Source organism: Rattus norvegicus, chromosome 6 (assembly GCF_036323735.1).
Source record: "Rattus norvegicus strain BN/NHsdMcwi chromosome 6, GRCr8, whole genome shotgun sequence".
In the NCBI taxonomy this organism is placed as follows: domain Eukaryota; kingdom Metazoa; phylum Chordata; class Mammalia; order Rodentia; family Muridae; genus Rattus; species Rattus norvegicus.
In genome coordinates, this window is record NC_086024.1 from 52,611,905 (window position 1) to 52,637,412 (window position 25,508).

Consider the following 25,508-nt stretch of genomic DNA (forward strand, 5'->3'; position numbering starts at 1 on the left):
TACTACCGCTCTCTCAGAGGGGCACCCCCCCCCCAGCCTCCATGAAGTGTTACATGGACCAGCACAGAAAATGGCTTGGCTCAGAAGCTGCCCACTAGGACCGTGGCAACTTTGCCAAAGAACAGTGTGTGGATCCCAGCTGCCCTGAAAAACAGTCAAGGTGCCGAGTTTGCAGACAGTGCTTCAGGGCACCTCTCCTGCAAGACAGGCAGCTAGCACAAACCTCCAGGACAGGAACCCTAATCTCCCTCTGTCCATGTGTGGAAGTGAGTGAGGATATAGGAGAGGTAAGTCAAGTAGTTCCTTCCCAGCCTTCCTGTGAACAGGCTAGGATACTCTCTGTCAAGAAATACAATTTCATTCTGAATTACCATGTCAGGTAACTACCCACCATCCCCGACTCCTAACCACCCCAGCATTATCTGGGGGAAAACCGTCCAGAACAAGAAGCAAGCCGGAAGGTTGTATTGATGAAAGTGATTTTAACAGCTGGAGGAACTGGAATCAATTTGTACATAATTGCATCCATGTATTCACACAGAGATGAGAAAACAGGAAGCTCTGTGAGTCAAAGGGAGCTTCCCCCACCTCTCAAGCCTGGAGGACACTCAGAATGCAGAGAATGACTGTAAAGGGGTGACCAGAGTAGACCTTCTGCTCAGCAGATTTATCTAGACATCCATACTCTATTCTTCCAATCAGCCCAGAGTTTGGAAATTATCCTTACCTTATTAAAATGTGGGCTTTAAATAAAATTACGATGATTTTAAATGTGAATTGATGCTGTAGGTTGAATGAGGAGTGACTCCTATAGGCTCCTGCTTTGAATGCTGAGTCTCTAGATTGTGGGATACTATGATTTGAAAGGTGGGGTCTTGTGGGGAAAGAGGGTAACCGACTGGGCATTTGAAGGTTGCACCCCAGGCTCACCCCACACTTCCTGCTTGCTGGTCTGATATGGCCTGCTGTAGAGTAACGAGCTTCCACCACTTGCTTGGCTATCATAAACTCCTCCCTGCCTTCCCACAGAGGGCTGAAATCCCCTGGAACTGCAAATGAAATAAACCTTCTCCTTTTGGAGTGATTTTTCTGAGGTATTTTTGTCTCAGTGAAAACAAGAGTAACTAATAAAATGGCTTAGAATATAACTGTTTATATGACTTGTATAAATGGGTCTTATGGGGAAAAAGATTTATACCATCTGTATTTGTTTAAAAAATAAAACAAGATCAAATTCTCATGTACCATGAGGAAATCATATGCTTTTTTTCCCCTGCAAGATCCAAATAAGGTATCAGAATATTTCAGGTTAGAACTCAGTCCAAATACAATATGGATCTCTGAACTTCATACTCTTCAAAAACAAATAAATAGTTTTCAGAAATCAGAGGTATAAAAGTGAGGCATTAGAATAAGCTAGACTTAAAAGTCTGCACTGGCTCCCCCAGTTTAGAAGGAAAGGTTTTCTAAAGGAAGCACTTTTTAATAACCAGGTAATGAAGACTGCTGTCAGTATGTAATTTAAGGTAACTGCTACCTGCTGTCGGAGATGATGGGTTATTTTGACGGAAGTACTACATCCCCCTTTAAGCACTATTCATAGTAGATCTTACATGCTCCCTATTTTGAAAACAAAGGTTCCCTGCTTTGCTTCGGGGAAGAGGTGTGCCATCACTTTGTCAATCTCATCATTTTTCTCTCAGCTTCCTTAGTATGCTATGATAAACATTACATCAGTAATTATTCACCTCCGGGTTTTATTGTCTTGTTGATTGTGACAGTTATGCTGCTGTCAGCCACAGCTCACTTCTCCTTCCCTGCCTTTGAGATCCAAGGTCCCCAAAATGGTCATCAACCATGTCGTCCTCTACCGAGAGTGTGTTCCTAGCTGGGTGTCTCCTCTACCTTCAGGTACATCTTGCAAGAGGCAGGACTAAGATGTCTATTTCAGGTTATCAATGACTCCTGTGTTTAGGGTAACACAGAAGAACAGCCACTAGAGCCATTTTCTGCTTTTCTTTGCTGACTTGCCTCAACTGACTGTCAATACGCTACCCAGACCAGCTTCAAACTCCTGAGCTCAATTGATTATTCTGTCTCCGTCTTCCCTCCTAAGTAGGCGAGACAGACTATTGAGGTAGGCTGCTGTGCCTGGCTCAAAACTGAAGATTTAAAGTCAGGTTATGGCTGTGAAAATTAGGATGTTGTTCATTTCTGGGCCCAAGACTGGAAGATAGAACTTATAAGTGTGCTGTTTATTCTTTGTTAGTTACAGAAGCCAAATTTTAAATTACTGAGAGCTATTTAAACTGTCAAAGGAAGGAGTTACGACACCTTGTAATTATATGAACAAACACGAGTCTTTCCCCCTGAGTTCTCTCTGAATGTGGGAGTAAGATAGGATCTACTGTAAAGTACACTTTTAATCCAATTGTGGGATGCTAAGATTCAACTTCTACACTAAGGTCTCTGTGGACAATAAGCCCATTGCCCAAAGAAAGGCTGGTCTCGGCATTAGGAGGCAGACCTAGGGGAACAGGCACTGGTGTTTGAGATGATGCTTTTCCCCTTCCCAGTTCTAGGCTCTTAGTAGAGGGAAGAAGAGGCACAGGACTAAGTCTCTTTGTAAATATACAGTGCTCATGCTTCCTTGATATTGTTTCTGAATTTGGGGATAAACTCTCACTGTTCACCTTTTCATGTGAGTCTTCTGGAAGTCCCCTAAAAACAACTTGAAACCCTGTTGTTAAGGTTGCCTGATACCCAGAGGTTACTTTGAATTCCACCTCAAAAGAAAAAAAAAAGAATCGTGTTTGCTCTCCATGCACTTATGAACTACTGGTTTATACTCTCTTTGTGGGTTTAATGACAAAGACCCCACATGGGAGTGAATGCTAACGGAACTGACTCTAATTCCTGTCATCATTGTTTCTTCCAGAACACCTACAGGTGCCGCTGCTGGATCATGGACAGTTTCCCCCTTAACCCAGAGCCCTTAGGATTGGGGTTTCCAAGTTATGAGGTCAGGGGATTGCACGTACTTACTGTGTGGCTGCAGTGTCCATTCAGGTGCAGACCACTGTCAAAGAGAGGCGATGAGGCCCTGCTGCTGTGGTCACTGGATGGCCCTGGGGACCCTGAAACAAAGCAATAGGCCTTTATTCCAGCTTTAGTTTTCAAGCACATCATGTGTGCCTATATGACTGCAGGATGGCAAAGCACACAACTCAGGCCAGTAGTTCCTTGCTATGTTCCTCTCAGGGATGGGAAACTAAAGTGGGGGCATGGCTCTCTGTGCTACTTTATTAGTGAGAGTTTCCTTCTCTTTGCTAGGACCTGGTCTTCCCATCAATGCTCCTAGTGCAATCATTTGCCCATCCATGTCATCAGGCAGTATCAGTTTGTAGAGCAGAGCTGTGCCTAGAGTAGGACCATGAGCCCTTGTAGTCTCCCATCCCGCTCCTTTATCATGGTATATTTCCTCAGAGTTTCTGATTAGTGGATGACTTGTAGGGAATTCATTGCTACAGACAGGCAGTATAAGAATGCAGACAGTGCAGTCAGAGAAGGCTTAACCATGTATCAAAGCAGACCACCACCAACACAATCATCATAATTATCTATGAAGAACTGAGTTAAAATTCATTTGTGTATTTAAAAATGAAGTGAATTTGCTGTGTAAAAAAGAACAAAAAAGTGTTGCAGGGTAACATCAAATTAAATGGAGAGAAATTCAACTAAAATCAAGGACAAGACAAGGCTGCCCACTCTCTCTGTATCTAGTCAACACAGTACTCAAAGTTGTGGCTAGAGCAATAACAGAACTGAAGGAGATTAAAATGGAAAGGAAGAAGAAGTATTGTTATTCCTGGATAATATGGTAGCATACATAAGAGACCCCAAAAATTCTACCAGAAAACTCCTACAGCTGATAAACACCTCCAGCAAAGTGGCTGGATACAAAATAATCTCAGAGGAAATGAGTAGTCCTTCTGTATACAAATGATAAATGGACTGAAATTAGGGAAGCAACACCCTTTACAATAGCCACAAATAATATAAAATAGCTTGGTGTGACTCTAACCAAACAAGAAAAAGACCTGTATGACAAGAACTTGAAATCTCAGAAGAAAATGAGGAAGATATCAGAAGCTGAAAAGATTTCCCATGCTCATGGATTGGTGGCATTAACATAGTAAAAATGGCCATCTTGCCAAAAGCAATCTACAGATTAAATGCAATTCCCATCAAAATTACAACACAATTCTTTATAGACCTTGAAAGAGCAATTCTCAACTACATATGAAAAAAAATCCCAGGATAGTTAAAACAATGAGTACAATAAATGAGCTTCTGAGGTAATCATCACCCTCTCTTCAAGCAGTGCTACACACCAATAGTGATAAAACCCAGATAGTGTTGGCATAGAAACAGATAGGTTGATGAATGAGATTGAATTGAAGACACAGAAATAAACCCACACACCTATAGACACTTGATTTTTGACAAAGAAGCCAAAACTATACAATGAAAAACAGGAAGAAGCATCTTCAAATAATAGTGCTGGTCTAAGTTGTATTTACCTGGATGTCTGCATGTAGAAGAATACAAAGATACCCATATTTATCACCTTGCACAAAACTAAAGTCCAGTGGATAAAAGGCCTCAACACAAAACTGAACTTACCAAATTTAACAGAAGAGAAAGTAGGGAATTGCCTTGAAAATGTTGACCCAGGAGACTGATTCCTGAACAGAACACCAATAAATAGCTCAGGCACTAAGATCAACAATTAATAAATGGGACCTCATGAAACTGCAAACTTCTTCAAGGCTAAGAACACCACTGATAGGACAAAACAGCAGGCTACAGACTAGGAAAGGATCTTCATGAACTCTGCATCTGACCAAGGATTAATATCCAATATATATAAAAAGCTCACCAACAAATTAAACAACATAAATTAAAAATGTGGTCCAGAACGAAACAGAAAAATTTTAACATAGAAATCTCTAATGGGGGGGTTGGGGATTTAGCTCAGAGGTAGAGTGCTTGCCTGGTAAGCGCAAGGCCCTGGGTTCAGTCCTCAGCTCCAAAAAAAAAAAAAAAAAAAAAAAAGAAATCTCTAATGGCTGATTAAAACATTTAAAGAAAAAAAATATAATTTATATATAAAAATTATTAAATATATTGTATATATTTAATTATATATATGCCAGCTATACCACTCTTTGACATATACCCAAAAGATGCCCCACTATACCACAAGGACCCTTGCTCAACTATGCTCATAGCAGCCTTATTCACAATAGCCAGAAACTGGAAACAACCTAGATGCTCCTCAACTGAAAAATGGCTAAAGAAAAGGTAGTACATCTACACAATGGAATACTACTTAGCTATTAAAAACAAAGACATCATGAAATTTTGTAGGACAATGGATGGAACTAGAAAATACCACCCTCAGTGAGGTTACCCAGAAAGACCAGCATGGTATGGACTCACTAATAAGTGGATATTAGCATAAAGTACTGGATAGCAATGTTACAATCCACAGATCCAAAGAAACTATGTGATAAGGAAGGCCCAAGTGAAGATGTGTGAATCTCACTCAGAAGGGGAAAAAATAAACACTGGAGCTGGATGGCGGGAGGGAGAGGGTTGAGGAGAGGAATGGGGTTGGGGACCAGGTATAGGGAGAGGGGATGTGAGAGAGTGAGCAAGAGTGGTCAAGGGCACCACAGGAAGACCCACAGGATCAACTAATCTGGGCCCATGGGGTCTTACAGAGACTGAACCACCAGCCAAAGAACATGCAAGGGTTAGACCTAGACCCCCTGCACACTTGTAGCAGATATGCAGCTTGGTCTTCATGTGTGTCCCCTAATAATTGGAGTGAGGCTGACTCTGACTCTGCCCCTTCCCCTAGTTAGACTGACTGGTTGGGCCTCAGAGGGAGAGGATGAGCTTGGTCCTGCTGTGACTTCATGTCCCAGGGTAGGAGGGTACCCAAGGGGGTCTTCCTGTTCTCTGAGGTGAAGAGGAAGGATTAATGGGGGAAGGAATCATGAGGGAAGGACTAGGAAGGGTGTGACTGGGATGTAACATGAATAAATTAGTGAAATGAATGTGGCATGGATGTCATTCATAACCATCAGTTTTACAGATTAGGGAACTGATAGATCTTCCTACGACATCTGTTGACAATATTACAGGAGATGATCTGACTCAAAAAGGTTTTCCTCGGGATAACATGGAAAGGCTCCCCCTCAGAGACAACAGATGCCCAATAAACACAACTCCCTTTAAGAACAACCCTGCAACCACACGCATTCAACAATCAAGTTAAACTTGTAATTTCATTAAGAACTATTAGGAGAATCTGTTTCAATCATTCACTCAAGGTCTCAAGGGCAGCTCCAAGACAAAGTGTATTCTGTGACTACCCTTAGCCCCCATTATTTTCAGGACAAACATGCATGTGGGCAGATTGTGTGTCAGTTCTTCTCATTTTTGTCGTGACATCTCCTAAAGGCAGATGGTTGAACACCCCTACCTAACTGACAGTCTCAGAAAGACTGAACATCTGGCAACACATAGGAAACCCTTTAGAATCCACAAACAGAGAGACAGCCTTGAGATTGGGCCTTCTGAGCCCTTGGAAAGCAAGCAGAAGTGCCAAGAACAGCACAGTCGCAGGCTTTTTGCTGACTAGCTGCAAATCATGGTGAGGGGGTAATGGTATAGAGTGAAACAGGAAGGCAGGTCCTCTCCCCACCAGCCGCCTGCAGGTAAAGACAGTGAGAAGGGAACAGAGAAGCAAGACACCATTCTGCATGTTGGCACCTGACCATGTCTTCTTCCTAGGTCTTGGTGGACTGTCAGTACCCCTTAGTGCACATGTGCATCCACTGTCTAGTGAGAAGAAGGCTCAGAACCTAACTGCTCTTCTCCAGTTCACCTCTGCACCTCCAGACATGCACAGCCCAGCAAGTCAGTGTTCCTTACCCACCTACATCATATCTGTGAGGATGAATACTAGGAAACACTTCACCACATTCCTACATTTTTGCTTCTATTTAAATGGACCATGCTAACAACTAAAACTTCCTCTGTTCTTTTATTACCCAAAACACATACAGTTGCTACCCAGTAGAATCTACCCCCAGCTCAGATTGTGTTATTTTCCATTACAGAGTGCTGTTTTTGCAGTAGCACATAGTTTAGTTTGGTTATTTTACTTTATTTTAGCTTCTCCATGTACACTTTAAGATAGTCCATGCAACACTTTCCAAAGTCCTTTCATTCATTTCCAAAATCAGCTTGTCATTATTTGAAAGGGAGATGAAAACATTTCAAACTGCCAGGTGATTTTGTTGTTCACCATAAACATGTCACCATAAACATGTGTCTGAAGACTGGCCCAACTTGAGATCCATCCCTAGGGGTGGGCACCAATCCCTAACACTATTGCTGATGCTATGCCGTGCTTGCGGATAGGAGCCTAGCATGGCTGTCCTCCAAAGAGACTCTACCAGAAGCTAACTGAGACAGATGCAGATACTCATAGCATGGACAGAGGTCGGGGATTCCTGTGAAAGAGAGGAAAAACTGAAGGAGCTGAAGGGGATGGCAACCCCATAGGAAGACCCACAGTGTTAACTAACCTAGATCCCTGGGAGCTCCCAGAGGCTGAACCACCAAGCAATGGGTTGGTCTGAGGCTCCTGGCACATACGTAGCAGACGACTGCCTTGTCTGGCCTCAGTGGAAGAGGATGTGATGGGAGAGTCTCTAATCCTGTAGAGAATTGATGCCCTAGGAAAGCACCATCTCAGAGACAGAGAGGAGGATGAGGATGGGGAGAACTCTGTGAGGGGGCCTGGAAGGGGGCAACATTTGGGATGTAAATAAATGAAATATTTAACTAGTTGAAAAAAATTTTACCATTAAGAAAAAGAACAAGATGAAGAAGAGGAAAAAGAAGATGAAGAAAAGGAAGAAGAAGGAGAAAGAAGAGGAGGAGGAAGAGGTCGAGGAAGAGGGAAGGAGGAGGAGGAGGAGGAGGAGGAGAAGGAGAGGAAGAGGAAGAGGAAGAGGAAGAGGAAGAGGAGGAAGAAGAAGAAGAAGAAGAAGAAGAAGAAGAAGAAGAAGAAGCAGAAGAAGAAGAAGAAGCAGAAGAAGCAGAAGAAGCAGCAGCAGCTATATGTAATAAGTGAAGAAACTTAAAATTGATAGTCTTTTTTAGATCCTGGATTTCTATTAATTAATTTCTCAGTGACTGTCAGATTTCCTTTCATATCTCCAAAGATAGAATAGTCCCAATATTTTTCTGTTTACTACCAGCATTATCTATTTTCACAGCTTCTCAGTATTAGTAATTAGGATGTGTAAGAATGTGTATGTGTGTGCATATGTATGTGCATGCCTATTTGTGTCTGTTCACTTGTGAGCAGGGGTATGTGTGTGGAAGGGTAATGCACATATATGAAGATGTATGTTGAAGATAGAGGACAACTTCATTTATCCTTTCGCAGGTGTCATCCACATCAGATTTTGAATCAGGGCCACTCACTAGCTTGAAGCTCACCAAGTAGGTTAGGGAGCCCCAGGAAGCCATACTTCTCTGCTTCTCCTGCACTGGAATTACAACTGTGTTTCTCCATACCTGCCTATTTTTATGTAGGGAGTGGAGGATATTTTCAAGACAAGCACTTTACTAAGTTATCACCCCAACCTTATATTTTCAATTAGTTGTTATAAAATATTTATAATAAGGAGTTATAAAACTTTGTCCTTCGAGGGCTGAGTTATATTCTGTCAAAAGTTCTCTCTGCATGGATTAGATACAAAGCAGCAGGGCCAAGGAGAGAAATATTCTGGCAGATGTTCTAAGCTAAACATGGCATTGCCGTAGAACCCAGAATCTCCTTCTTTAGGTTGAGTATTAACAAAGATGTCCAAACAAAGCTTGTTGATGAATGTTCACAGAAGCATAATTCATAACAGCTCAGAAATAGCAGCAAGTGTCCATTAGCTGAAAAGTAGATGGAACAATGCCCTACATCCATATAAAGCAGAGCTATGCAGCCATAGCAGATGCATGTTACCTCACCAAAGACTTTTGAAAGCATCACATTGAGTGCAAGGAAGTGAAGGCGAAGGTCATGAATTGTCTAACTTCATTGATAAACATTTCCAGAAAAGGCAAATCCACTTTGAAAGCAGTGGCTCTCAGTGGCTAGGGCCAGGGAAGGTGGGGAGGAGTTTGACTGCTAGCTTGTAGAGGACTTTTTGGGCAGTAGAACATTGAGAAATTTAATCAGTAGTGATGGTGTATGGCACAGGGAAATACTAAACAATATGCAAGGTCTATCTGTATAAAACCATCAAGTGTCTGAGTGTCTGGAAAAATCACACAGGCCTGTTCACTCAATCTCACTGGGTATTTATTTTCCCATTAATATCAATTTAAGAAATGCTGAAGTAGACATTTTCTTTACAAGTCTGTTGGGATTCTTCTACATCAGCAATCACCTCTGTGGGGCAGATGTTGGCTTCAGACAAACAAGCAATTCAACGGGGGCTGCTCAGGCAGAAGCAATTTTACCTCAATGACATGTCTTCACCAGAGGCCATTCTGCATGGATTTATGGAATGGTTCTGGCCCTTTTGTTTAAATTTTTATAGAGACTATGACTTAACAGTTTTAGGTTGTAAAGAACAAAATAAAAGGAGAATAGACATTTATAGAATTAATGGCAAATTCAGTACGCATCCCTGAACTCTGCTTTGGTCCTGAGCAATAGGGCTCCCAGGAGTTCACGGTAGGTCTAGCCACAAAGGCTGAGCTCTGCACAGGCCCTCATCAAGGGGGCTCAAAGAGCTCCTAGCTCACTAAAAGCTATAGGACAAGGCCTCAGATTCCAGTCAAGCCTGTGAATGTAAGTTAAAGTTCCTGGGTTTGAAGAGCTCTTTTATCCTTCAAGGGAAATAGTGGTCTCAGAGTCATGGTAGCCTTTCGTTTTCAACAAACATGTTGAAAGCTTTGTAGCTGTTGGCTCTACTGCTCCCATTACACCAGGGTTAGCAGCCAACAAATGCTCACTGTTCTCTCTCCAGCCAGAAAGGTTACTGACCTCTAATGGAAGGTGGGAAAGGCTGTGCAAGTGTCCTGTCATCTATGTGGTTCCTGTTGTCCCTCGGGCCAGGCTATAACTATCCCTCACTTTCTATCTCAGTACGCAGGCACATTCAGAATAAACAGACCCATGCAGGAGGTGAAAACACTCATCTGGACATAGGCTGCTAAGTACTCTACGTAAGCAAAGCTAAGATGGAAACATGCTCTGCACTGTTTCCAGTCTCCTACATTGTGGAGAACAGTGTTGGTGGCTGGCTACAGCCTCTTTTGAACACAGCCATAAAAGCCCCCATCATTTCCAATTAGAGTGCTTCTGTCCTTGTTATATGGCTTGGATACATGTGCCACAAAGGCCATGTGTTAAATGGTGTGGTCTCAGCCTCTGGTACTAATAGAGGATCTATTAGGAAGAGAGACACAGAGAGTGTCCAAATGGGAGGTCCCCCTCAAATCCATCCCCTCACAGCTTAAGGAACCCTGATGGAAGATAGGAAGAGTGTAGGAACCAGAGGGATAGAAGACATCAGAAGAACATGGCCCTCTAAATCAACTATGTGAGGTGCAAATCCACTCACAGAGACAGAAGCAGCAAGCATAGGGCCTGCATGGGCCCTACCAGGTCCTCTGTATACATACCATAGTTTTTAGCTTAGTATTTTATGGGGCTCCTCAATGTGTGAACAAGTGGGTCTCTGAATTTTGGGCCTGATCTTGGGATTCTTTTCCTTCTCTTGGGTTGCTGTATTCAACTCTGATATAATAGGGTTCTTTGTGTTTTATCTTATAACTTTTTTGTGTCAAAATATCTTAGCCATGCCATCCCCCCACAAAAAAAATGTGTGACTTAGAGGGAAAAAGTTGGGTGATATGCCCTTGGCACTCTAAGCCCTTCTAAGTCGCTCTCTTTGCTTCCTGATCACCAATGTAAGTGGATACCACTATCATGCAGCACTCTGTGGTACCCTGGGTTCCCATAGGCCCATAGCCACAGACTCAAATGACTATCAACCAACTGCAGTCAAACAAACCTGAAATCTGTCATAGGGTCATTCTCCCCGGCATTTTGTTATAGGCCTGGAGCAGAGAGAAACACAGGCCTCTTCATTTCCCACCCAGAAGTTCATAGATGGCACGAAATTTCTGTCCTTCATGGTCCACATGCCAGCACATCCATAACAACTGGACCCTGCTCTGGTAGGCACACTGCTACTTCACATCCCACCGCTGTCTACATCCAATGGGCCACACTTCCTGGCTCAGCTTCCCAACTATCAAGACATGCTCTGGACTTCACTCACTGAGTTGATGGAATAGGTCAAGTTTAATACTGAAAATTATTACTTAAAAAATTCTCCCCATTTTAATATTTGCCTTCTTTTATCACTCTATCTTCTTTTATCAGTTCTTGTTCTATCTCTCTCTCTCTCTCTTCTCTCTCTCTCTCTCTCTCTCTCTGTGTGTGTGTGTGTGTGTGTGTGTGTGTGTGTGTGTGTATCTCCTCCCCTCATTTCAAACCTCCCTGATAGTACCGATAAAACACTGAGTCTTGTATCACCTCCCACACCATCTGAGTAGCTTGTAGAAAATCCATCATAGGCACCACCACATCCCTGTCTCTGTGCACATGGGACCATTGCTAGCATCATCCATGGCGTTCCACAGTGACAGCTGTGATCTCCCTTCCAGTCTTTGATCTGTTTCTTATATCTACTTTCCTTACTCTGGGATCCTCCCATCACATCAGCACATGAAACCCTTCCATATCCTCTTCCACATCATCCTTGTATCCTCAAGAACTTTTCACCTGCTCTCCTCTCTCCATTTCACAAGGTAGTCTCCATGGACACAAGGTAGGTCACAACTCCTATGCACATGACTATAGAGCAGCTGGGTACCAATTTCTCTAAGAATGGTGAATATCACAGCCACTCCCTGTGTTCTGTTGGAGATGACAGACTCAAGGGTCCCAGGAAAAAGAGGGTAGAAGGAACATGTGAGTCCAATGGCTTTTCTGACAGAACATGGAATAGGTTGTGTGGTCAGTGTCTATAGATCAAAAGGCATCAGGAACAGCACCTAGGCCACTTATAAATAAGAGAGATGCTGACAACAGGTTACAGTGATGGAAGAGGAGGAGGGTGAGTGGACACCAAGATGGACCAGGGAGAAGGAGCCACCCTTTCCTGCAAGAAGAAGATGGATGGGAGAGTCAGTCACGATCGGAAAGGAAGGTTGCCCAAGGCCAGGCAGCAAGTGCTGCTGTTAGCTGTCCCTGCACTCGCAGCAGCAAGCGTCAGCTCTAAGGAGACTAAGCCTAGTCTTTCAGATCTTTCCTAGAAGTAGAAGAGAGCATTCAAGAGAGTCCCACATCTACACTGCTAACCGTGCCCCTCCCCATGCAGGACCTTCTGTTAAATGTAACCAGCTAGGGAGAAAAGTTAAATTTTCACAAACAATGCTTAGTACGGCGCGTTTTTAGGTTTGATATAAATCACAATCTTGGTGGATCAAGTACAGCAGAGTATCACGAGCTCTGCCCCATCATGGTAGGCACTCTCAGATGTGCATTCGCATGACTGGGCTGTAAACTTAATATGAGGTCAACCTAGATATTATGAATATAAACCACTCTACACATAGGCACATGAATGTATGTGTAGAAAACCGTGTGTGCATGTGCGTTTGTGTCTGTTAGTGAGTCTGTGAGTGTGCACATGTGCTAATGTGTGTGAGAATGAGTGTATATGTGCATGACTATATTTGTGTGTATATAGGTAAACACAGTAGCAGGGAGTTGTGAAGGAAGGCACAGAGTTAGTGGCTTCTGATGATGCTGTCTGGACTGCCTTGGGGAACTGTTGTTCTTTGCCTGTCTAAATCATTCTTCTCTCTGAGCATGTGTTTAGAAAATGGTTTATACCAACTGTTCCAAGATATGTGGAAAGATAATGTTGGAAGCAAGAAAATTCCACAATACATTAGAATCCCACCCTTTCCCACTTACCTAAAGGCAGCTTCAGAAATGAGGGTGCTTCCCTGAGGTACTCAACAGTGATGGTGACAACATCGCCAGCATTTCTCAGAAGATGCACCTGTTCAGAACGTGAGAATAGCACTTCACCATCACAGAAGAACCAGAAGTAAGTGAAGCATGAACTCTCTTTATGGATCTTTCTTGATTTTTAAGAATTTGTTTCAGAGTTATCTTAGAGATACTGAAATTCCATAGGGCTAAACTAGGGTAAAGACAATTGGATACACACACACACACACACACACACACACGCACGCACGCACGCACGCACGCATGCACGCACACACACACACACACACACACACACACACACACACACACACACACACACACACAACACATTTGCTTTGACTCTGAATGTGTAGGCATCAAAAGCAGCCATGTTAAGCCACAGAGCAAGGGTCCCTGCATGCTAAATAATTTAATCTACCAGAAAGTAAGATCCCATGCATGAGAAGTCAATTTGTTGATACAAATCGCCAAATGTCAGGCACTGGCAAAAGACATAGCAGCTGAGTGACCGTGACATAACCATATAATTTAAAAGGTCAAACATCACCTTTACTGGGGAAAATGACAGACGTCATTAGCTGTGATGTGATACTCTCTGCTGAAATATCAAACTACTCATGTGGGTTTGGTTTTAGTCACACATCTCATATCCATTACTTAGGGAACCCAAGGTCAGCTTCTTGTATACAACACATTTATGCTTAAGTTGATTTTATTAAAACACTATTAGCAAGGCAGTGATGGCACATGCCTTTAATCCCAATACTCAGGATGGAAAGGCAAGCAGATCTCTAAGTTTGAGGTCAACCTTGTCTACAGAAGGAGTTCCAGGGCAACCAGGACTATATAGAGAAACCCTGTCTCAAAGAACCAAACCAAACCAAACCAAACCAAACTGAAACACAATTGGTCTATATGCTATAAATCTGCTTATTAGGACTAACTGGAGTCACATGCTGTCTATGAACACAAAGTCTTACCATCAAAGGCTCATAACCATCTCCTTGGACCCTCATCTCTGTGTACTCCTGACAAAACTGGTGTATTATTTCTACTCCTCAATTTCTTCATACATTACCCTCAGCAATTTTTATTTGAATAGCTACTGTATGGGACAGTGTTTTAAACTCTTGGTGGGGCAGGGGCAATGGGTTAAAGAGTGAACAGAGACAGATGAAGGTTCTTTGGCCTCTAGTATCAACATGTCTTTCATGGGCATGGCTGCCCCAAATCAGTTTCATCTGACCACAGCTTCTGAGCTGACCAGATCCTGAGTTGGCCAGACCTTCTGAACTGACCAAGCATTATGTGTCCACCAGTTTCTACTCCATGACATGACTGTCTTGCCATGTCTTTAGGCCTTTATATGCCACAGCCTCACACACTTTTTCTTTTACACTGGAATTACTGAAGCCCTGCCCCTGTCTACTCTCATCGTGAAATTGGATGTTTCTCGTATATGTCCCCAAGTGACAGTCCCCAAGGAACAGCAGCAATTACAAAAGGTAACTGTGGTGGCTGCTGGCAGAAGGAGCTGCTGTCAGTGCAAGGCAGTGATCTGCCAAGGGAGAGAAACCTGTAGGTGCAGACCTGACGACATCCATGGCCAATACTGATTTTTTTTTCCTGCTTAATGCTGCCACTAGTGACCGTGTGTTTATAGCATCCATGCTGCAGACATGTCAGGTGTATGTCCTCTATATCCATGTGGTCCTGAGTATTAACTTGCCTCATACTTTCCAAGGTCCCACCCAAGGGTGAGGCTGAGCCAACCTGACCCCATCTCCCTATCTCCAACAGCATGTGTTTTTTTTTTTTAACCTGCTGTTCAGATAAGGGCACATACATTTTGCAGAAGGAGGGACACATCACTATCTGTCCTGCAACAGGTCCCACTCTCTCAATTTCCAATCTCTGTCTTCAAAGTACATTAGAACACACAGAGCAGAAGTGGGCCTCACACCAAGCAAGGATATACTGAATTGAGCAGGGAGGAGGTTTCTCCTCCTTGGTACATATCTCAGGAGGTGACCCATCCACACTTACTCCTTGGCCAGTCCAGGAAAGCATGACTATCTTCCCTTGGCAAGCAAAATCCAGGAGCAGATGGGAAAGGCACAATATAGCTGCATCCTCTTGCTGCAGCAAAGGGCTTGCCTTATAAATCTTACTTCAGGATGCCTTATCTCTGGACAGGAGAAAGCCACAAGGGCTCATGAGTGGATAGCCATTGTGATACTCTGGTCCTGAGAGCTCAGTACAGCTTAGTTCCAAAGAGCAAGGGCAGGAACTGTTGAGACGTGTCGAAGCCAGGTTGCCACAACCTTGAAAAGCTCCCTCTATACTCCCCACACAGCACAGCCAGGCTATGGTGGATCTGTGGATTGGCCATGGTCAGTTTGCTCTGCATGTTGGTGCTAGTGTGTGTGTGTGTGTGTGTGTGTGTGTGTGTGTCCCTGTTGAATTATTAAAGAAAATGAGATTTAAATCTCTTTAATGAATTCCAGAGCCCTTCAGCAGAACCAGTGCGAAGCATTAAAAGGTGTGATCGAATGTTTATGTGAGTTTATATGTATCTTGATAATTTTGCCTGAGAATAGCAGAGCCATCTGGAAGACCATGGCTGTGTGGCCTGAAATATTCAAGAACTTTAATTAAAGGTTAGTGACTTTAAAAAAAAAATTCTTACGTCTCAAAGTGCTCACATCACCCCAGTCTTTCAGGATAATGTGTGGGTAAGAGACAAGTCTTGACTCACCTCTCTTCTAGGTCAAAGCCTATGTGTGGAGCAGGAAAAAAAATCAGTATCGGCCATGGGTGTTGCCAGATCTGCAAAGACCTACAGCTTTCTGTCCCTTGACAGATCACTGCCTTGCATTGACAAGCAGCTCCTTCCACCAGCAGCCACCACAGTTACCTTTTGCAATTGCTGCTGTTCCTTGGGAACACATCCCAGATGGTAGTGTGTACCTTGCTGGGCCCATTGCTATAGGCTACTGTTTTCATATCTGATTTCTAAGCACAACCTCACAGGTAAGCTTTCTTAATGAGGTTTCCACATACCAATTGTTTTCTATACTTCTATACCGTCTGGGACATTCTCTATATGTTAACACCCAAAGCTGTCTTCTGAGATTATCCAGGCCCACAGGAACCAAACACCAAAAGATTCCTTCTCAGGGTATGGGTCCTTGACTATGATTATGTCAGCAGGGTTGATTCTTGTGACGTTCTGTCCTGCAGCAGAACTATAGTTCACCATGGAGAGATGCACTCTCATGATTTCGTGGTCACCTCCCAAGGGCCCCACTTCTAAACAGATACAAACACTGTGCTATAAGGAAGACTGAGCTGAGGGCTCTGGGACCTCAGTTTAGAGTCCCCAGATTCCTGAAGACACGAGGGGCGCCCTACATGGGGAGACACAAAGCAGACCCAGAGGAGTCACTGCACATCTTTGGGTACAAAAAGTATTTAAAATGCAATGGAAGAACATGCATTTTAAAAGGTAAAAAATCTTCCGGCACCATTTAAACCTTGCAGGCCACTGTGAAGAAGTTTGTGCCTTTCCAGAAATAGTCACAGTAAAGTCCTGTCTCAGATCTCAAGGGCAATTATCTGTTAAAGGGCAATTGGCCTTATCTGTAAAAACTCACTGGTGCCCGTTTGCTCAGTGAGCACACAGTGGATCCGTCAGTTCCTGTAGCATGCAGGACTGAGGCACCATAAGATTATTCACTCCAGTGTCTCCGTTCTCTCAGTAATGGATACATGCCCTAAACGCTGGCAGATTACTTTCTTTGCCTAGAACAAACATCACAGGTTCATGATTTTCGGCTATTGTTGGATTTATGTGTCTGATTCAAGAATGTGCCTAGTTTAGGTTTGCAGAGTAGATCGGGCACTGGGGGCTTGCTCACTGACCTCTAGCTCACGGGCCTTGCCTGATGTCTTTGCAGCAGGAACCCAGCTAACACACTAATGTCCACCCCCATTGTTAATGGTGCTTCCTTCCCTCAGGAGCTCATACTGTTTTATAAACTTGCTTCTTCATCTTCGTCACATCTTTGTTTAAATTCCATGTTAATTCTCTCTCTCTCTCTCTCTCTCTCTCTCTCTCTCTCTCTCTCTCTCTCCCCCTCCCCCACTCCCTTCCTTCCCTCTCCTCCTCCTCCTTTCTTTCCCTCCTTTGTTTTTTAGCCTTCATGAATGTGTAAAAGTTCCTACCTATCCAGTGGTATTGTTTAACTATGTCTCATAAATTCTGATGTAAGAAATGTTTCAATGTTGTTCATGCTTCTTTTATGATTTAAAATAATTTTTACGTATTTTAACTTGGTTAAAAGTTTATATTATAGCAATGTGAAAACCTTACAAACAAGGTTCATTTATTTATTCTTTTTGGACCAGTAGAAATCTGTGTTAAGATTCCTTTGTGACTTAAACTACTTCAAACATTTCATGTATTCCAAATATTCCACATGGATATTATGGTGAATAAATACACACACTTACACTTACATGTACACATTTCTGGACATAGATTCATGCTTATACATTCAGACACACACACACACACACACACATATACACCAATATAATACATACAGATTGTTTTATAAAATTAGTTTACCTGTTTCCCATATATTTTCTTTTTTATTATATATATTTTTTACTTACATTTCAAAGGTTATTCCCCTTCCCAGTTTCCTGTCCATAAGCCCCCCATTCCCTCCCCTCCCCCTCCCCCATATGAGTATTCCCCCTATACATCCCACTTATTGCCCCCCCCATATTCCCCTGCACTGGGGATCCAACCTTGGCAAGACCAAGGGCTTTCCCTTCCACTGGTGCCCCTACAAGGCTATTCTCTGCTACATATGCAGTTGGAGCCCTGGGTCAGTCCATGTATAGTCTTTCGGTAGTGATTTAGTCCCTGGAAGCTCTGGTTGGTTGTCATTGTCATTTTTATGGGGTTGCAAGCTCCTTCACCTCTTTCAATACTTCCTCTAATCCCCCCCAAAGGGGTCCTATTCTCAGTTCAGTGGTTTGCTGTTAGCATTGACCTCTGTATTGGACATGTTCTGGATGTGTCTCTCAGGAGAGATCTATATCCAGTCCCTTTCCGCATGCATTTTTTAGCTTCATCAATCTTATCTAGTTTTGGTGGCTGTAAATATATGGGCCACATGTGTGTCAGGCTCTGAATGTCCATTCCTTGAGTCGCTGTTCTAAACTTTGCTTCCATATTCCCTCCTATGAATATTTTACCCCCTTTTAAGAAGGAATGGGGACACCTGCATTTTGGTCATCCTTCTTCTTGAGCTTCCTGTGGTCTGTAGATTGCATCTTGGGTAATTTGAGCTTTTTGGCTAATATCCACTTATCAATGAGTGCATACCAAGTGTGCTTTTCTGTGACTGAGTAACCTCACTCAGGATGATATTTTCTAGTTCATTCCATTTGCCTATGAATTTCATGAAGTCATTGTTTTTGATAGCTGAGTAGTACTCCATTGTGTAGATGTACCTCATTTTTTGAATCCATTCCTCTGTTGAAGGGCATCTGGGTTCTTTCCACCTTCTGACTATTATAAATAAGGCTGCTATGAACATAGTGGAGCATGTGTCTTTGGTGTATGTTGGAGCATCTTTTGGGTATATGCCCTAGAGAGGCATAGCTGGATCCTCAGGTAGTGCAATGTCCAATTTTCATATATTTTCAATTGTTTTTGTTCATACAAATGTGACTAAATGAAAATTTAGCTTTGGATATTCAAGTTTAACTGTAATGTCAGGATACTAGCTTGTATGCACAATTTTGAGGTTTTCTTTAAATCCGCACTTCTCCCTTGTTAAATCCAGACATAGAAAGTCTGGCCAACTAAAAGAACTAAACTCTGAGTGTCTCCCACCTCTTATCCCTAGCATTGCAACACAGAATTCAACACCTGTAGAAGAGCTGGAAGGGCATCCAGGATACCATTCTATGCCTTTGTAGAACAAGAACAGATCTACAAGGTGGGGGAGATTCTATCCTTCCCAGAGACAAAGCTGCTTGAAGCCTCCATGGAAAATACCCTAGCTCGCTTCCTTGTAAACACATCACATTCTTGATAGCAGAGCTCGGTCAATTAGACTTAATTTAGCATTTCCCCCTTTGCATTTGCTGGTCTTCTTTGAGCATAGAAACCAAGAATTAGCAACCTTATGGAAATGTGAGCAGCATGCCAGCCTGAACTTCAGCTGAACTTAAAGGTCTATTCACCGGGCTGCACCTAATCTTCATCCTGAACATCGGAGTGCAGGAAGGGCATGGTCACTGTGAACTAACTGCACAGTCTCTCAGCGATCCCACTTCCCAAGCTGACTTATACCAAATTAAATTCAAATTGATCTAAGTGACTTCAATCTCTGCCCCACAAATTGAGACTCCAGACTGACCCAGGCAAAGTACCCTAGCCAGAGTAAATGTCTTGGATTCATCCTGGTCTCAAGTTGTGGCTATGAGTGTCTGGGCTCTCACAAATACAGACACTTCAGAGTCTAGCCCCTCTCCCTCTTTTCCCGAGATGACATCTCTCACCTCTCCCCCACCACACCTCTCCTTTTTTACCCATCTGATCTTGAGTCAATGCTATGTCAACTGGGTAGCCTGTATTCCCACCAACAGACTTGCCACCTGACAGTCTGGCGTCACTCTAAGTCAACCTATTCCTCTCAGAGGAGGATCTGCCTTTGCTTCATCTCAGACTAAGTCAACCACTCAGCCTTCTGAAAGCTGCACCCCACTTACTCCATTATCCACACATTCATTCTGTGCTGAGCTCTTCCTCATGGACTGACAATATATTGAAGCACCTTGTGCCAGAGAAACAGTGTGTTGTGTGCACATCAGTGGCATTTCTACCTTTCCATCCACAGCAAAATGCTGTTAAAATTTGGCTAGCTCTTCAATCCCTCCTTATGTCTGGCTCTCTCAGATCTCTTCACTATTTCCAGTCCAGCAAAGCAGAATACTTAACCTTTATAGCTCATGTAAGTCGGCCTTCCTTCCTGGCACCGTTAACTTGGCTGCTCCCTGTTCCCTGCTCCTTTCTGTCAGTCCTTTTCTGTGTGTTCCGTACTTGTCTTCATATCTGTCTGCCTGGCTAACCCTTCTGTCCTTGCTGATTTCTGAATGCCTGCATCCTGAAGGAGAAGTCCTTCAGGGCCTCATCCCAGTGAATGTCCCTTTTCAAACACTCACTGCCAAGCTCCAGCTTCCAAAACCAGACATACACTTAATGTCTCCACTTCACATCTCAAAGCAATGTAACTCTGCAAAGCCCTGTCCTCAAACACAAACTTCAATCATGTGGCTATCTCTGTGCAGCTACAGTAGAGACATACTCCATTTGTACAACTGTGGCTAACGAGTCTGTTACTCTGAAACTCAACCTGTCCTTAAATTACTAACATTTGGACACATCATCTTAAAGAGTTTCAAGCACTCATGAGCGTGTGTGTGTGTGTGTGTGTGTGTGTGTGTGTGTGTGTGTGTGTGTGTGTTTGTCTGTGTGTATGTGTACATGTATATGTGGTGTTTGTATGTGTGTGTGCATGGGTACAGTATGTTGACAGGGAGGAAGGAGGCAGCACCGAGCTTCTGAGCAAATAGGGAAGTCCATTTTTTTAATACAGGGAATTTTCATTTCATGCTCTAGTATTTTAATTTTGATGAAGTATTAGATTGACCAGAGTGACATAATCCATCTGTTTATTTTGTATGATGTTTGTTTTACTAACTCTCTTCACTTTACATTCTCAACACAATTTTAATACATCTATGTATTGCTGTTTCATAATCTAATTTTCTAATTTAAATCTATTATTATTATTATTATTATTATTATTATTATTATTATTATTTTCAAGACAGGGTTTCTCCATGTAGTCCTGACTCTCCTGGAACTTGCTTTGTAAACCAGGCTGGCCTTGAACTCAGAGATCGCCTGCCTCTGCCTCCTGAGTGCTGGGATCAACGCTGTATGCCACCACACATGGCTATGAAGTCTGGTCAACCCTTTCCCTCCTCCTGTCAGCTCCATGCTGTGTGGTTGGCTGTTGTTGCTTTTTTGTGTTATCAGTTCTGGACTGACTGATGGCCACCTGACTTCCAGGTAACTTCCATGCATCCCACTGTTTTGTAAATATTTCCTTTAAGGGAAAATCTTTCTTCAGGTAGATGAAGGAAGCTCCAAGAAACACAAAAGGCCTGGGAAGTTCGAAAAGGAGAACACTCACAAATCCTCTCCTGAAAGCAGCAGAGAGAAGAGAAAATCTCTCTGGAGGACCTGCCCGAAGGCTGGGTGTTTCCGTGTTGTGTGTTATCACCCATGCAGAGGTGGGTCCCACGTGATGTACACACAGTTTCCTTTGAGCCACTTGTGTTCTAAGTAACTCCAGTACATCCATTGGCTCAGCAACCAGACAGGGGAAATGATTTCTTTGATAGGTCACGGCTGAGGTGAATAGGTAGCGAGAACCTCGGCAACTGTGAGGATTTCCTGGTTTTGTTTAAACACAGTAAGGAGTATTTTTTAAATTACCTTGAATGATTTCATAACAGAACTATGATTCTACCTTTTCATAACTAGATTCTAGCATGTGTTCAGCTTTTTGTCACCCTGGCTTATTTTAAACACAGGCATCTCCTTATAAGGCACATGCTAAGTCCTTGTTTTGGTAGCTACCAATTCATGTTAGCTGCCAACATTGAGAGTCCAATGTGCTTCCTGAGATGCTGTATCATTAGTTATTAGCATGGGAAAATAGATACAATTTTAGATACAAAATCCACCAGGGTTTGTTACTTTCAGTCAGGTGCATTTTTACTGCTTGATATAGTTACTGCATTTAAACAGATTATAAAGTAAACCATGACCAAGTTCTAGCCAGAGGAAAATCAAAAGTCTTCTATGAATAATTATAAACTTTGAAGCAGTTTCCACCTTCTCACTTTCTTTGCATCACACAATTGCCATCTACCCATGTACTTAAACAACTGAATTTTGATTTTCTAAGAAGATATCCTTTGGAGTACTCATCATTATCAGGCATGAAGCAGACCCATTTGTACCTTTTATATTTGGATTTATATTTTTAATGATTTCATGTTTTCTTTACAACTCCAAAGAAGCAGGTCCTTTTCTGTCATTCGAACAAGGACAAGGCAATTTTCAAGAGCAGGTTAGTTTCCTTCACATATTGTGGCAGGACCATCACAAAGGACAGCGGTTCATAACTGGCTCTAATGTTTGGTTTCTTGTGTCAACCTTGTTGGTTGGCTTCTCCCAGGAGTTTCCAACACAGGTCCTCTGCTACAGATTTCACATACAACATGTATACACATACACATACACATGTGTTTGTACACAGGTAAACATACACATATATCTCTTCTCTCATGGGTATCTCTAGTAGCAGCAAATGAATCACTGATTAGCAGCACACTGCTCAGAGTGACAGGGGCAGTGTAAACTATTAACTGGGGATTCTTTTCTTTTTTGTTTAGATTGAAATCACAGATACATAAAAAGAAACTCATCCAAGTCTGAGCTCAGGGTGTCGAGGTCCTCCGTACTTGGGGTTACAACTCCTTGGCTCAGTGTTTTCTGGAGTTCTTGCAGTGCTGGAGCCCATAGCTCTCTGTGGCCTTGGCTTTCTATAGCTGATGGCGTCCTGTAAGATCAGCTTTCTACTTTGTCTTGTCTTCTCAGTACTTTCATAGTGTTTATGGTCTCAACACTCAATTCTAAACCTCAGCTCCCCAAAATGTGTTCCTAACTACTCTGACACTCTTCATCCACTGTCTAGCAGCAACTGGAATGTTTGTGCTAGAAGCTCAAACAACTGTCTGTCCTTCTTGCTACCAGCTCAGCTTGGCTTATCCATCATAAAGACTCCAGAGGGGGTGGGATATAGAAATGGAGGGCGGCGCACAGTGGGGAGGTCTTTTGGACTGCTACCATGAGAAGTGAGAGGATGACTGTTTATATAACCAAGTTCACATGCCCATTCCCAATCATGAGTTGTGGAGGGGTTCTTCCCCTCCAGACTGGGAACAGCTACAGAGCAGTCACTGGAGTCGTGTGCGTGTGCGTGTGCGTATGCGCGTGCATGCCTGTGTGCATGTGTGTGTGTGGACTGGCTCAGGGTCTTCTGAAACTGTTATGGACAAATCAAATAGCTCTGGCAGGGTATTTAAAATAGCTGTGACTTAAGCAGTCTTCTGAGGCAAAAGCTGTGAACTGTTTATTATCCATAACATTTGTGACTGGAATAAAATCTCTTCTGTGTTAGCAACTGTCTTGAAGCATCTGTGTCTAGATCCAAGTCTCTCTGAGAGGTTGTAAGATATTTAAAGTAACCATTTATCTTGATTACAGCTGGAGGAACGGTAAGAAACAAGGCTGCATGATAGGTGGCTCCCATGCACAGACTTTTCTTTTTTTCCTAACTTTCCTCATTACTTCTTGTGTTCCATTTCAATAACTTCTGCTTTAGATTTTTTTTTTTTTTCTGGAGCTGGGGACCGAACCCAGGGCCTTGTGCTTGCTAGGCAAGCGCTCCACCACTGAGTTAAATCCCCAACCCTTGCTTTAGATTTTCTTGATTACTTTCTTCTGCTTACTCCTTTGGAGAAACAGCTACTCACTTTACTATACATTTTTAAAGTGTATTTTTAGTTGATAAACTATGTAACTATGAAAATGTAATGCAATACATTGAAATGGACGTAAAGCTGAACGATGACAGCCATCAATCTTCTTTCTCTGAGTGGCCATACATCTCAGATCTGTACAAGAAGTGCATGGACAAGTTTCTGTCTCCAATAGCAAGCCAGTAGAATATTATGCAGTGCTATGACAGAAGCATACAGCTGGGCTACAACGAGAAACTACTGATTAAGTCATATGTTTACACATTTTCATCAACTTCAATTCACAAGTTTTTTTTCAAACACAGCAGTCTAAGATTCACCTTGCAGATATCTCACCTTGAGGATATATTTATGTTAGAAAGACTGTTTACATTGAGCATAATTGATCATTTTTCTTTAAGCACTGAAACCAGAATTTATTGTAAGATCGAGAGAGGAAAATTGTGTAATGTATGAGGTATTTTACAAATGGGACATCTCTAGGAAGCTTATGATCCTGAAAAATTACATATATCATTAATGGAGCTCTAGTTAATTTATTTTGTATCACAAAATAAAGTATACATAAAACTTGATAAAAGTATATTAATGTCAAATAAGTCTTGGTATAACAACATTTATAGAATCTGAATGGATAAATGTTTCTAATTTTATTTTCTTACTACTAGAATTAAAAAGTTAAGAAGTGCATGGTTTTTCTTTCCATTGTGTTTTTTATCATTAAAAAAGTATACTTTGTAGAAGACAAACAGCAGTATTTATCACTAGGTCTGAAAAGCTGATAACGACCATATCCCCAAGTTGATCATAAGCCCCAACTGCACATCTCTAGAGACTAAGAAACATGTCTGCCCATTTGTGGATCTCCCTCTAGCCTGGCATTCAGGAAATAGCAATAAATATGCCCTGTGTGAGGATATTAATAAATCAATGGGTTGCGCGCGCTGAGCAGGTCTTCATCTAGGCAGAAATCACTGCAAACACTCCGTCTGCTTTTCTGTGAGTTCGACTCTGGGCAAGAGGGGTGGCGGGGCTTTGCCTTCCTTAGGAATAGAGATGGCTTACTGCACAGGCACCGATGAGTGCAAGGGTGAATGGAAGAATGCCCATGAGGGAATGCTAACTAATTAAGAGCCTATCTGAGTTTAACAGAAACACAGAAAGAGACCTAAAAGGAACCCTTCCAGGTCTCTTCTGGCCTCAAGCCTCCTGTTGTTTCATATTCCCGGCTTCTGCTCCTTGCTCTGGTTTCACATCTCATGCCAGCTCAGCATGAGCTGTTGTGCCAGCACCCCACTCCCCTCCTCCATCTTGTTTCTCAGGACCCAGCTTTAATGCAATCTCCATATTTTCTCCTTCTTTCAGGGACCACTTGGACGCTTATTATACAAGCTTCAGGGCACCATTCTTGAATGGCTGCACTGTAGGGCTCCATCTCTTCCCAAACACTAGACTTGATGCCTCAAGATGAGGTGTCTCTCTCGTCCTCCTTTGCCCTTTAAGGCCCCACCTGATCCGAATCCATTTTCTTGGAGTCAACTGCTTATGAATACCTTTGACCCACATCATCTTAAGCAACCACTAAATGTGCCTGTCACTAGAGCCTTCCACATGA

General features: G+C 42.6%; 1 protein-coding gene across 4 annotated transcripts in view; it reads right to left on the reverse strand.

The window, feature by feature from the left end:
* Sntg2 (syntrophin, gamma 2) overlaps positions 1 to 25,508 on the reverse strand; it is a 201,492-nt gene that overhangs the window by 82,424 nt on the left and 93,560 nt on the right. For 3 of the 4 annotated variants that reach the window (NM_001106720.2, NM_001414915.1, NM_001414914.1), the window contains 2 exons: positions 13,148 to 13,235; positions 3,046 to 3,137 (listed from right to left, as the gene is read on the reverse strand). In NM_001106720.2, coding sequence (NP_001100190.1) covers positions 3,046 to 3,137; positions 13,148 to 13,235 — 180 coding nt within the window. Of the gene's footprint in view, positions 1 to 3,041; positions 3,138 to 13,147; positions 13,236 to 25,508 lie in introns of those variants that run through there. The other variant, XM_039111960.2, reaches the window with a different exon arrangement.